Below are 15,142 nucleotides of genomic sequence, written 5' to 3' on the forward strand. Positions count from 1 at the left end.
AATCAAAAGACTTGTAGAGGACTGGTTGTCTAAAGGACTACTTCGCTCCTCGTCAACAAGAGAAAAACGCCTATTTGAGTGCTAATTTGCATGTTAGATCAGAAATTGTCTTTTTGTTTTCTGTAAGAAAATGTTTTTATTTTGCTGCTTGTTGATGTCTTGGACAGCAGTACTTGTTGGCTTGAGAATATACCATTTTCTCAGGAAAGACTGAAAATTTCCTTCATTTGACAGCTTCTTCTAGTGAGTAGAAAAAAATTATCATATCAGTCTCTTGATACAGAAGTGAAGAATGCAGTGTTTAAAGGAACAAGCTATGCAGGTAAATAAATTACCTTTATCCCTGTCACAAAAAACCCTGCATTTTGAAGGGTTAATTTCAACAAACTGCAAACTGACTAGTAAATTACTATGCACTTAATTCATATGCTGGTTTTCTTTTTCAGTAGTCAAGTTATTGTTATAAATATTCATTTTGTGTGAGACATCAAATGAGTATATCACAAATAAGATGTGACATGCCAAGTCTTAGGAGATTTATGCCTATTCTTTAAAAAAAAGAAAAACAACTAAAAATCATTTTGTCAACTCCCTCACTTTAAAATGTGGAAAAGTTATTTTTCTATGTTGTTTCCTTCTTTTTTTAAATTATTTTACTACCAGCCTAAGCTGGGTACAAGAGAAGTAAGGCACTTTGTTACTAAAAAGACATGACTTCAAACCCAACTTAGATGAGAAATGATTGGATACAGTTACTAACCTCATTCAGCAGTGCCTGATGTCATCAGGGAAAGAGCACGTGCGATGAACTGAAGTTCTCAACATGTGTCTTTGTGGACAGTTCCTATTTCCAAACATAAAGCTAGCCTGTACCCACAGATGGAATGGTTGTAAGAAATGAACTGTCAAATGGCCACACAATCCTTCTCGGGGACAGTCTGAGCAGCTGCTCTGTGATACCTCTTCTGAGAATAAACCATAAGCTTCTGTCTCTGCTGTTGCCAGCTTAGGATCTTTTCCAAGGAATGAGTCAAAAGGTAACTTGAAGTTTAACAACAGGGGAAATACAATTCCTTCACTTATTTTGGGTAATTTATATGAATATTATAATGGTTTTAATGAATTATACACCAATACCAGATACTGTCTTTCTCTTTGAGAAAAGAAGGAAAGTTCAGAGTTTTTTACAAAGACTTAAATGATTGCAGGCACTACTTGTTTTGGAAAAAAGGTATTTTACAATTTATAGTTCCACAAATTCTTCCCCATTAATGACAGATATCCATGCAACACTGTATCAGTTGATTTCTTTGGGCAGGAGAGTAATTTGGGTGAGATACTCCTTTGGTTTTCCTTCAGGAGGAGTTTTCAGAGTGTGTTTCAGAGGAGTGTGCAGAGGCTTTACTGGGTAGCTGTTAAGTGCAGCCGTCCCGTACCGATGAGGAGCTTACCAACAAGAGGGAGTCAGGCTCTTCACAGTGATACATAGCAGGAGGATGAGAGGCAATTTGCATAAGTTAAAACAGGAGAGGTTCGTACTAGATATAAAGAAAATCTTTTTCCCCACTGCACTTAGCTGTAACTATTAAGATGTGTAAATCTAAGGTATTTTGTGACTTGCTTAAAAGTCCTTCCATTTTAGAATGGGAAGGAGAGCGTATGTGGTTAGATACAGGCCTGCTCACTAAATAAAACTGTGTGGGCAAGAACACTATGACAAAGAAGGGAGAGAAAATTCAGAACAGATGAAGGGTGCAAGTCATGTTTTGACTAATGCAGTCCTGACAACAAGACTGAGACTGAATGGTCTTTCTAGCCTTTGATAAAAGTCTCAAGGTGCGCCAGAGTATAAGTTTACAGTGAATAAGGTCACTATGTCTGCATTTATGTATATGTTTAAGAAAACAGTGTCACCATTGGCATATCTTACCTTCGGATAACATCAGCACTCCACATAGACAGCATGAACTACTGTCCAGTAGGTGATAGGATGGAGTGATGTTTCTGTTTCCTCTTAACCCTGTCCTCCAGTTTACCATCTTCATAAAAAGAATTTATGATAGACAAAGCCATTGTGCTCCCCAAATATCAGCATCATGATTACTGGAAAAATAATGCAAAATGAAGGAGAGGAATGTGTTTCTTGTTTCCTTCTTAGCATAACTGTATGTTGGACAAATCTACACAACACCCTGGACAAGATTTTTAGCAGGTGTAATAATCATCACTGTTATTTATTGAAGATAGCAAAATTTTGCCAAATTTGTTAAACATAAGAACAGTCTTACTAGATCAGACATAAGGTTTGTTTATGATTCTAAGGTTTGTTTAGCCCTTCATCGTGGCTCTGACAGAAGGTATTTAAGAATATAAGGCCAGAATAAAGTGGCTGAACCACTCTGTGAAGCAATGATTGCTTCTTTGCATTTAATGGGGAACTGCTCTTTTCCTAAAGGCTTTTGTTTATGCCTTATACTATAGCTAGCATATACCTATATATCTTACATATTATAGTAAATCATATCATATGTACATTAACTCTATTGCTGTTTCTTAAATACAAAAGCTGATAGGGATGTGAGGGTTCAAAACTCACATTTTAAACAAAAAAGTTCAGCTGACAGTCAGTGGTATCTGTTGAGCCATTGGTGTCTATCAGTAAACACAGATGAATCTCAGTGCCTACAGGTTTTTTTATAGACTTAAAGCTACAGTCTGCCATAGATGATACCTGAGTACTCTTATTCTGATGTGACAGATCATCCAAAAAGAAGAGGCCTGTATCTTGTTTTCAAGTAGATAAGTGCTCCAGGATGCTAATTCGTAAAGCACTTTATGATCCTTCAGGATGATAACTAGTGTGCAAATCAGCATGAAGCAGATTTGCAGCTGATATAAATCAATGCTGTGTTATTAAAACAACTGGAATATATCTGAATTTCAGCAGCTCAGGATTTGGCTTCATGTATATTTTATACTTTAATTGCCAATGGCCAAGAAGTGGAATAACTGAGTAGGCTTAATCATGTTTCTAGGAAACAACTCCATTTAAGCTAATTTCGTTAGAAAGCACCAAAACAATTCTGAGCACAACCTTGAAAATGTTGTACCTGTCTAGGCAACCAAGCTCTGATGTGGATCATCATGTTATGTATTCCAGAGAATTGCATAGGAGTAATAGTGCAAATAAAAATTTACCCTGGATTTGATTATACACATCACTTTCCCTGCTGCTTTCCAAGTGCCTGATCTAACTTGGTTTTGTTTGCTTTGTCGTGTTTCCATTCTGTCTGTTCTCCAGACTTCCCAGATTGCTTTATCACAGCTATGATATCTAAATAAATAGCTTGCATTTCTTCATGGGACTTTTAAGTCTGAACTCTCCAAAGAGAAGTCATGGTTGTTTTTTCTACAGCTGACAATTCTGTTTCATACAGACAATGGAACGTGCTGTAAAATTGTTCCGACAGATAAGGGCCTACCAGCACTCTAGCATATGTCTGGTCTAGATAAGGCTGGAGGAGAAATGGGGAGATAATGTCTGGTAAATGAATACAAGAGGAAGGTATGCTCTGTCTCTGTGCACAGCCAAATAGAGTTGGAAGAGTATTGTTTGATTTGATTGATATGTTCTCATTGCTATAGCATGGTATGTTGGCACATTGCAAAATCTTTCATGCCTAATGTCTCGTTTATTCTTTATCCTGATGCATTTTTCTAATTGCTAGCATTGGACCTTGACCAAAAAAAGGTCACTTTTGTGCTTCCTTGCTATGATTCAGCCTTCTGGTTTTTAATTTTGTTTTTGAAGTATTGTTAGAAAGTGACAAAACCCGTATTTGGACTTGTGTTTTTTCCTCCCTTGGTGGTATGTCTGTGCATTGGCTCATGGATCAGAAACAAAACACTTAATCTTTATTTTGAGGTTTAAACATATCTTCAATTTCAAACTACTCAGACACATGTGTGGTAGCCTTCATCCGCATTTTGCAGTTCAAGCCCATTTCAATTTTTCCTATTTTATTTCTGTGTAGTTTCAACTTCAAAGCACATACTATCCAAAGGTGGTAAACAACCACAGTTTTCCAGAAACAGAATAAATAGTGATTTTCAACTACCGTCTTGAAGGGCATGCTCTTAGGATCTTAGAAATCCAAATCAGTAGTGTTTTTTTAATATCCTTCTGAAAAATTCAGTCACCTAAAAGTCTATTAAAAATTCATGTAGTTCTGTATCTAACTGTGACAAGAGTCAGATTGCTGCAGATGTTCATACTTAGAGTTTCTAATGCCGAGTCACACAAACTCATGTGTGATTACTGAAAATCTGTTGCACATTTTAATTGCTTCCTTACTTTCTTTGCTCATCTAATTAGACAGACAAGTGGTTTCATACTTTGAAAAATTAACCCAGAGAAAATATTTGTTTGAGTTAGCACATGAACAATGTTTGCACAGAGCTTCTGGGTCACATGCCTGCATTGTCATGCCAGTATTGAAGTTGTTGCTATTGTATGGGACTTACCTAATAATTAAACAATATCAGTCCCTGCATTTGGTGCCGGAATTCTATTTACTTTTAGAAGAGAAAACATTCCTGGAAACTTAATTTGCACCTTTGTGTAAAGGCAGGACCACCAACACCAGCAAAAGCCTGGTGTGCCTTGCATTACTCAGTTTTTCTCTGTCCTTTTGTTCTTTTTTTTTAACCTGTAACTTATGTAAGGGGTTATTGACATTTGTTTGGAAAGGCAAGACTAATCATTGTTTAGATGCTGAAAGAGTTCCAGGAAATCTAGGCTGTTTATACTCTAATGGCTGTAATGGAGCTGTTCAGCAAAGTAGTAAAAAGATGATAAGATTTCATGAGCTTCCCTGTGACCAGAGAAACAGCAATGGATTAGCAGCAATCTGACCTGTATTATATCCATAATGGACAGAAAAGACCAAATTGTAATTGCAGAGCTCAGGTTATGGTCAGCCTACTCCAGCAAAATACATTATAGTCTTTCTGCTGTGTTGCTACTGTGACACAACAAAATATACAAGGGTATATGATTTCATAATGGTCTGAGATACATTGAGCTACACAAGTTCAGAACAAATAAGTCTGATTGGACACAAAATACCTAATGGTGGAATTAAGGAAAAGAGAATGATGAATTTTTAAAACACTTTTGCAGTGATGCTTGCCAGGTCACCAGTGACAGAATTTATTAGTGTCAAGTTGTTGGTCACTACTCAAATATACATTTTTTTATATGTATATATGTAATGTATATGCATCACTGAAACAGTCTGTGATGTCTGGAAGGATATGAAATGACAAGTGAAATGTCCTTTTGAAAGTCAAAAAGTAGGTTAATTGCCAAAAAGCAGAAAAGCTACTGGCCATTCAATTTTATTAATATTTTTCTTTTAAGTATGGATTTCTCTCAAAAGTAACTCTTCATTTGTTAGACACTTGAAATCTTCTTTAGAATAGACTAGACTAAACTAGACTAGAGTAGAATAGAACAGAATATTTCAGTTGGAAGGGACCTAGAATGAATTCAGAGCTGACCAAAAGTTAAAGCATGTTATTAAGGTCATTGTCCAAATGCATCTTAAACACTGACAGGCTTGGGGCACCAGCCACCTCTCTAGGAATCCTGTTCCAGTGTTTGACCACCCTCTCAGTAAAGAAATGCTTCCTAATGTCCAGTCTGAACCTCCCCTGTGCAGCTGTGAACCGTTCCCACAACTCCTATCACCGGATACCAGGGAGAAGAGCTCAGCACCTCCCTCTCCACTGCCCCTCCTCAGGAAGCTGTAGAGAGCAATGAGGTTGCCCCTCAGCCTCCTTTTCTCCAACCTTGACAAACCTGAAGTCCTCAGCTGCTCCTCACAGGACATTCCTTCCAGCCCTGTCACCGGCTTTCTTGCCCTCCTCTGGATGCATTCAAAGACCTTCACATCCTTCTGAAATTGTGGGGCCCAGAACTGCACACGGTATTCAAGGTGAGGCTGCACCAATGCTGAATACAGCGGGATAATCCCCTCTTTTGACCAGCTGGCTATGCTGCGTTTGATGTCCCCCAGGATGGGGTTTGCCCTCTTGGCTGCCAGGGCACACTGCTGACTCCTGTTGAGCCTGCTGTCAACCAGCACCCCCGGATCCCTTTCTGCAGGGCTGCTCTCCAGCCACCCCTCTCCCAATTCGTACTTGTGCCCAGTGTTACTCTGTCCTAGGAACAGGATCCGGCATTTGGACTTGTTAAATTTCATCCCATTGTTCATAGCCCAATGCTGCAATCTGTCTAGCTACCTCTGCAAGGCCTCTTGTTCCTCAAGAGAGTCAACATCACCTCCCAGTTTGGTATCATCAGCAAACTTGCTAATGGTGCATTCAACTCCTGCATCCAGATCGTTGATAAATATATTGAACAGGACTAGCCCTGGTATTGAACCCTGAGCAACACCACTGGTGACCAGTCACCAGCCAGATGTAGCCCCATTCACTACAACACTTTGAGCTCTGCCCTTCGGCCACTTCTTCACCCAGCACACCGTGAACCCGCTAATCCCACAGTTGGACAACTTGTCCAGAAGGATGCTGTGAGGGACAGTATCAAAAGCCTTACTAAAATCCAGAAAAACTACATCCACCGCCTTCCCTTCATCCACTAGGCAGGTGACCTAAAGCTTCTAAGTTTGTATTTTCAAATATGTTAATCAGTGGCTCAAAAGCTAACTGTAATGATTTAGTATCCATATTTGTTTATCAAAGTATAAAACCAATTTAGTTGCATGATCTGTCTTGTTGACATTATGTATGAAGTAGGAGCATGCTTGCTAAGGGACAACCACAGGTGGATGTGTGAGTGCATTAGTTTAGCATTAGGGTTTTTAGGTTTTGGGTTGTGGGGGTTTGGGGGAGCTTTTTTTTTTTTTTTGCTTAGCATGCTGCATCTTAAGGCTTTAGTTAACATTAGGTAGAAGAGTAGGATCACAGCCTTAGGACATCAGTAAAAACAGTTGCAATTAATTAGCAGTCTTCTAGCTTTGAAGCATCCTAAAAAGGATTGGATCTTAAATGTGTAAAATTCCCTTTGAAGAGATGTTTTCCTGAAGATATTTTCCATAGAAATCAATACTCAAGAGTTCAGAAAGGTGCCCTCTCTCATTCAAAGTACGGTGATTCGCTTTCTGATGGTTAACTTGTCCTGTGTCTTCTAAAGAAGAAAACAGCAGTTCATTAATCTGAAAATCTAAAATTGAAAGATGAATGTCTGGTTATATCAAAATAGTCTGAGAGATGGAAATTAAGACTCAAAAACTAAAAAAAAAAAATCTGAGAAAGATCTGAGAAAGCATATGATTGATGATATTTTTAAACTATCTGCATTCAAGGTGGTAAATTGGTCAATGTCATTGCAAACAGAAGTAGTAAACTCAATATTTTCAATAGATACAGTAAAACCAGGTTTGAAATCCCATCTTCACATGAGAAAATACAGCAACATCCAAGTAATATTTCTTTGTCCGCCAGAACAGAGCACTTAAAGCTCATTGGGCAAAAAGTAACTCATTCTGACTGCCAGGAATTGAATGTGTTGTTACTTAAGTTGAAATATTTATTCTAGTAATGTTTTTGCAACATAGTAATAATGGAATACAATTTTCTAATTTAGTGCAAACAGATCAAATTAAATGAAATACCCCCTGCTTTGTCCAGCAACAAGAACATGTGCAAACACGCACTCACACATCCACCTGTGGTTGTCCCTTAGCAAGCATGCTCCTACTTCATACATAATGTCAGTCACACATTTGACTCTAAAATCTGCAAACATAAAATCACAAGCCTTTTCAAAGAGTCTAGGAATAAAAATTGTTATATATTAGCATGGAAAATAATTGATATTATTAGCAGTGATATGGACGAACACCTTAGATTTGCAAAATCAGAACAAATATGTCAGTCATAATTTTCAAAGTTATCTAGCATAGGTATCCATAGAATTGCCTCTGAAATCAAGTGTCTTATATACTCATTTATATGGCAAAACACCTCTTTGCCATTCTGTTACAATTAAGCTATCAGAGGTAGAGATACTAGTATAGTGTATCATGAGAAAACTCTGACCCTGTAGAGTTACTCCCCTATGTGATGAAAAGCATCCAGTCCTACTGATACGTTGAAAAGTCCATATGTTGACTGTGTGGGTTGGGAGTAAGTTACTGTGTGCTTGTTTGTGTGTGTTGTGTACTAAGAATAGTTGTTCATTGGATTTGCTGAACTTAATAGTTCCCAGTCGTAAGCCTCAGATCTGTAACATATTAATGAGTCTTTCAATAGTGTTTGATCAGAAGTCTTCTGGTAGATGTGCAGAGCAGCCCACATGAATTTCTAAGTCTTAAGGATGGACTAATGTTTAAATGCTTTTATAGGGGTATGCATTTGCTTTATGCAATGAGGTGGGGTTTTGTTTTTTTTTAAAGACTGTATTTTTCAACTTTTGTAAAGGACATTTAGATGCATCCTTAGAATGGTGGGTTTGCTTTCCCTATCAAGTCAGGAAAAATAAACTTTACCAGTGCTAAATTTCATATTTGCACTGAAATAAGGTAATTAATTTAAAATAACTATGCAGTTTGTTCCAATTACACTGAAAGATTACTCTCCTCAACAAAAATAATCTTAGAATTTCCCATAGCAATGTCCCAGAGTGCGATACAGCTATTGTTTAAAACACAGCATCCTTTCTGTATACCAAATCATTTGTGTTAGAAACCAGCCAAGAAGCAATATGTTTAGCTAATCAATTATCATCCATAGCAAGTTTATAATTAAAGGAATATTAACTACCATGATGGATTTATCTTGTAGCAGAAATTTAATTATATTCCCCATGCCTGTAATTAGCTTGGGTATTTAAGTGGTATTTTGCGTTTATTATATGGGTCCCTTTACTTTTTTTTAGAGGGGCCCCCTCAAGCTGAAATATTTATACTTTTCCAATTCTTAATTTGCTGTTAAAAGAGGAAGAGACAGCTGTTCACTTGTCATGTCCAAAAAAAGGCTTAAAAAGATTAACATTCTTTTGCATTACATTTGCATTACTTTACATTCCCAGGTGTAAAGTCTTACAAGAAGCTGACTTTCTTAAAGATGTTGCTCAGGTCTTCAAATTACAAAAAAGAAGACAAACATGCAGAGAGGAGCCAAAGTGGCTAAAATTTTTAGCAAAAAATTCAAGGAACTTACTAGCAAATTTCATGCTATCATTTGAGTATTCACAACTCCTGCTTGAGATACTTAGACGTGCCTGCACAGCGTTTCATAGTGGGTTTTTGAACTGGCAAAGTTGCACAGGACAAAAAACAAAGTAAACTTGGGAGGACATACTTGCCATATCAAACCTCTGTACAGTTGTAACTTACAGAGTTATTGTTCATGTTGTCATAGGGTTGAGTTTACATATTCCCTAAATCTCTTATCTGTTCTGAAAGTATCAAGACTAAATATCACCCAATAAGTAAAACAAAAATACAGACTCTGGAATGGGTTTATATGACAGATCTGAACTTTATCTCAAACTTGGATATAAATATAATCTACAGGTGAATTATGTTCAATGTATGCGTACAAAACTCCTATCTGTTCTCCCAGTAGTACTATACCAAAATCAATTTCTCCTGTTATGCACTGTGGTCGATAAACAGTACAAGATCTGGCCTGCAAAGAGTCTTCATCATCCTTTGTAAAAACGCAAGGTCTATCATACCATTTATCATACACTAGCCCTCAGCCATGTCATGACTTATTCCCACAATACCCCTGAAACTCATCCTTGGCCATCAGCCCACACTGAGATCATTCACTAAAAGTTCTGTACACTGATAGCACATTACCAGTGGTCATCCTGTCACTGAATCATAGAATCATAGAATGGTTTGGGTTGGAAGGGACCTTAAAGACCATCTAGTTCCAACCCCCCTGCCATGGGCAGGGACACCTTCCACTAGACCAGGTTGCTCAAAGCCCCATCCAACCTGGCCTTGAACACTGCCAGGGATGGGGCATCCACAACCTCTCTGGGCAACCTCTGCCAGTGCCTCACCACCCTCACAGTGAAGAACTTCGTCCTTGCATCTAATCTAAATCTCCCCTCTTTCAGTTTAAATCCATTACCCCTTGTCCTGTCACTATACACCCTTGTAAAAAGTCCCTCTGTAGCTTTCTTGTAGGCCCCCTTTAGGTACTGGCAGGCTGCTATAAGGTCTTCTCAGAGCTTTCTCTTCTCCAGGCTGAACAACCCCAACTCTGTCAGCCTGTCTTCACAGGAGAGGTGGTCCAGCCCTCTGATCATCTTCATAGCCCTCCTCTGGACTTGCTCCAACTGGTCTATGACCTTCTTATGTTGGGGACCCCAGAGCTGGACACAGTACTGCAGATGGGGTCTCATGAGAGTGGAGTAGAGGGGGAAAATCACGTCCCTCAACCTGCTGGCCACAGTTCTTTTGATGCAGCCCAGGATACAGTTGGCTTTCTGGGCTGTGAGTGCACATTGCTGCCTCATGTTCAGTTTTTCATCCACTAATACTCCAAAGTCCTTCTCTGCAGGGCTGCTCTCAATCTGCTCATGACCCAGCCTGTATTTGTGCTTGGGATTGCCCCGACCCACGTGCAGGACCTTGCACTTGGCCTTGTTGAACTTCATGAGGTTTGCATGGGCCCATCTCTCAGGTCTGCCCAGGTCCCTCTGGATGGCATCCCTTCCCTCCAGCGTGTCAACCACACCACACAGCTTGGTGTCATCTGCAAACTTACTGAGGGTGCACTCAATCCCACTGGCCATGTCACTGACAAAGATATTAAACAGTGCTGGTCCCAATACTGACCCCTGAGGAACACCACTCGTCACTGCTCTCTTCTTGGACATCAAGCCCGTGACCACAACTTTCTGAGTGCAACCATCCAGCCAAGTCCTCATCCACCAAGTGGTCCATCCATCAAATCCATGTCTCTCCAATTTAGAGACAAGGATGTCATGTGGGACAGTGTCAAATGCACAAATCCAAGTAGATGATGTCTGTTGCTCTTCCCTTATCCACCAACACTGTAAGCCCGTTGAATCCCCACCCAAATTGTGTTACGTTAGGTCACAAAACGTAGATCTAATGGAAGTATACCATCTCCCCAAAACTGATCTGTACCCATCATCTGAAGTGCCACCAGCCCGCACCACTAGTTGTGTGGTTGAACTTCTTGCATGCTCCAGCGATGCATACTGCTTGATTTATATAGCAGTCCATTCATCTCAGTGCATGACATATACCTTTGTACACTAATTACTGTGCTGTAGCTGTAAGAACAATCCTTATATATTTCCTTTTAATTCCTCAGCATTAGTTTGCCTTGATTGCTCTCACCTACCTGTTTTATCAGTGTATTAGTGTGAAGCACCATTTTGGTCTAGGCCTGCAGTGGTGGAACGAGCTGTTTCCTTGTTAAGTGACTCCTGCTAAACCCCTTAAGTCATGAGTCTACTGTGGCCTTCCTTACCTTTATATTGCGCTGTACAGGTTCCATGCATGTATCTGAACACCAGGCATCTTCCAAAAGAAAAGAAAATGCTTCTCTGGAAAATGTCTAATATGCAGTTATGAGGAAAGCTAAGGCACAAAGACATAGATTTAGCTAAACTGGGATAGAAAAACTAGTGGAAACTTTTTTGGCCAGAAACTCAATGTGGCTATCTTGCTTTTTAAACAAACTCAGGGCTGACTTATCAAACACTAATAGCATTATGAGGAAAACCTTAATCTAAAAAGATAAAGCTTTGCAAAGAGATTGTGTGGTGAGCTTCCTATAGCTGATTGGTCTAATCACTCAGCAGATTCAGCTTATTAAATTAATAAATTGAAAATTAATTATTTAGCCATTACAATAAAGGTGGGAAAATCAGCCTTTACATTCCCAGATCACAGTCTGAATCATCTCATACAAAATTTTATTTTTCTTCAAAGACAAAATTTGTTTTTCTTGTATGGGAACTATTTTTTTAAAAAGTAAGATAGCATGAAAAATCGGTAAAGCATAAGATTATCTTTATGAGACTATTTTTTAAGCTTTTATTTTCACTGTCATTGTTCTGTACATAAGGGAGATTAGTGATCTGCTTCTCTCCACCTAAAATAATTGGAATGATCAAAATGTTTTCATCTTTGTAATTTTTAATAAAGGGAGAAAATATGTTATATTTGATGAAGCTTTACAGAGACTGATTGTAGGGTTTTTTTCCATTTTGATAATTTGTACATCCTTTGATGTAAAAGATGTCAATTAAAAGCAAATATTTAAGAAAAATAATAGCATCTGCCAAATATAGGTTCATGTAAATGTACATGCTTTGCTGCTGGAGCTCAATGATCTCTGTCTGTCTCCATATTTATGCGATTCTAAAAGCTCAGCTGCTATAATTTTTCAGCTAAATTGCATGCATGTTTTAGGCATATGATAAAGCTATCCTTTGAATCCACACTTCACATGGATTTCTAGCAATATAATGCAATTTAATTAATACTGCAAATTATGGTTTGCTTGAAATAGGTTTGCCATGCAAATAGTCCCTTTGCAGTACAGTAAGACTGTCAGAAGAAGGTAGGATTGGCTTCAGTGTAATTTTTAATGAGTCAGTTATTTGTGTTATGTCACTCATACAGTAGTTACTTAAGATCCTTTCCTTCACTTGTACCCAAAGTTAAGTCTTTGGGAAAGTGACAGATGGGACTGCAGTTAACCTTAATCTTCCAATCATAGCCAGAAGTTATTAGTAACATCCTTCAGTAACCTCTGATGGGTTGTTCTCTTCCTTTCTTTCCAGTGAATTATTCATTGCTTCATCACTGTTTAAAGTTTTCTTTTTCTTTTGATAACAGGCAATGGACTGGGAATCCGAGTTGTAGGTGGGAAAGAAATTCCAGGAAGCAGTGGGGAAATTGGAGCTTACATTGCCAAGATCTTGCCTGGGGGCAATGCAGAGCAGACGGGGAAGCTGATAGAAGGTAAGATAAATGCATTATCAAAAAGTGGAACCATGGGAGCATTGAGAGTTTGGTAGAATTATTTGTAATAAAGATTTTCTCTTGCACAACAGGTGTAATCTTGTGCAAGGAGTAAGGGGCATCTGAGAGCCCCTCTAAACCTCCATGAGTCTTAAAGCAGAAAAGGACTGATAGGAGGTCATTTTATGACTTCTGTAGCCAAAGAGAATTGCCATGATGAGCAGTATTATGGCATGTCTTCAGTAATATGTGCCAATATGCTGTCTGCACTGGGGGTAAGATAATATGGCTAGAGTCCAACTGTATATCATGGACATAGATCATCAACATATATTATGGGCGTGCTATTTTGAAGATCTTTAACCTGGCTTGATCATGTAGGTATCCATGTTTGGGATTACTTACATTTCTTAGTTGCACAGGTAAAATAGATCAGAGATCCAGTTCTATCTCAGTGATGTGCACTTAACTTTTTTTGAAATTCCCTAAAGTCAGACTTGACTGAATTTTCTGACCTAACTTTAGTTTTCCAGTTTAAGATTGTTGTCCAGCCTGCCTCAACAGGCAACAGAGAAAAAGAAGCATCTACAGAAGGGCAATTATTTCATCCACTATAGACCTCTGTTTCAAGAACAGGGAGTGTCTTCCTCATTTAAGTGACTTTAAGAAGACTGCATTAGACTACACATCATCATTTAGGCAACTAAAGCTAGGTGAAATGAATTTGACTTAGTTGTCATTAAATTTTCTAGGATAATTACAAATGTGATAATTCTGTCTAATAACGATTTATTTCTATCCATGATCACATAAATGCTTCCTTCTCTGTATAACTATTTTTTAGTTCCTTTTTTCATGTGAATATCTGTATGCACCTGAAATGTCTGTTTATCCATGGACAAATATATAATACATTTGTTTCTAATTCATTCAAATCAAAAAATTGTTTTTATTTCTTTAATAAAGGCAGATATCCAGGGAAAAAAGATAACATAAGAAAGAAGATAAGCGGGAAGAATAGTTCTCCCAGGCAGACTTCAATTCACATAAGTTTTCTGAATAGTAAACATGCAACAGAAGTCATGATTAAATCAAAAGTACTTTGCAGATAGAAAAGCTGAGTAAATTGATTAAAGAACGTATTCACAAAGAATAGCTTAAATATGTTGTGGGCATTACAAAACAGTGTCACCTGCATTCACCCTGCTGCTTTTTACATCCTTGGTGGTTTCTTTGCCAATATTTTAACGATATACATAAAAAAGGTGCATGTACACCAATGTCAGTGAAATGATGTATCAACAAAAATATCCTCCTTTTTTCTCTATAGATTTGATTCTGCCATTCATATTTAATGGGTAGTATCTCACTCATCAGTTGATAGAATAGTATTATTTATTGCACATGAATGATGAAAGAATTTACCTTAATTTAGTGTGCTTTGAAGCGAGTATTTGTTTTGGCTCCCTCCTTACAAAAGACTAGGTCTTTCATAACTGTGCTAGATCATGCATGCATTTTTTCAGTAACAAGCAAGTAAAGAGGAGAATGTGGTTATTCAACATTTCCCTGAGACTGAACATTTCAAGAAAGAGGATGAGCAGTTCCTGCTTGGAATTATCTCTGGTCTTTTGGTTTCTCTTGTCAGGAACTTCTCTGGAAATTGAGGTTTAAAGAAGTTCTTCGCTCACCATATAGGTATATTTTAGCAGTGATCAAGATTGGATTTACAATAACTACAGGAGAAGTTCAGACATGGCAGTTGCTCTTCTGTCTGTTCACATAATGTATTTTGAAGGTTTATTCATATTTTATAGAAAGGTGAACAGGACAGTAAAATATTTATTCCTTTGTTTCATTCTCCGATCATGTGATCAGTCATGTTTCTGATCTGACCTTTATAAAAGTATCCTAGACTTGGGTGTGTTGGCATAAATCAACTCCATCAAAATCACTATACTTAATCTGTAGAATTTGTCCACACAATGTCCAAGAGTACGTTTTACTATTGATGTGTTAAATGTTCTGTCAGAGAGAAAAAATGCTTTCTGCAGAATGTACCATTACTACAGCATACAAGACAAACACTT

The 15,142-nt window shown here is 38.0% G+C and overlaps 1 protein-coding gene across 11 annotated transcripts in view; it reads left to right on the top strand.

Moving 5' to 3' along the window:
• The window catches only part of PCLO (piccolo presynaptic cytomatrix protein), a 396,208-nt gene that overhangs the window by 255,108 nt on the left and 125,958 nt on the right, over positions 1-15,142 (top strand). For all 11 annotated transcript variants that reach the window (XM_030013412.2, XM_030013405.2, XM_030013406.2 and 8 more), the window contains one exon: positions 12,927-13,052. In XM_030013412.2, the coding sequence (XP_029869272.1) occupies positions 12,927-13,052 (126 nt within the window). The remainder of the gene's footprint in view (positions 1-12,926; positions 13,053-15,142) is intronic.

The sequence above is a fragment of the Aquila chrysaetos genome, chromosome 5 (assembly GCF_900496995.4).
Source record: "Aquila chrysaetos chrysaetos chromosome 5, bAquChr1.4, whole genome shotgun sequence".
Lineage (NCBI taxonomy): Eukaryota > Metazoa > Chordata > Aves > Accipitriformes > Accipitridae > Aquila > Aquila chrysaetos.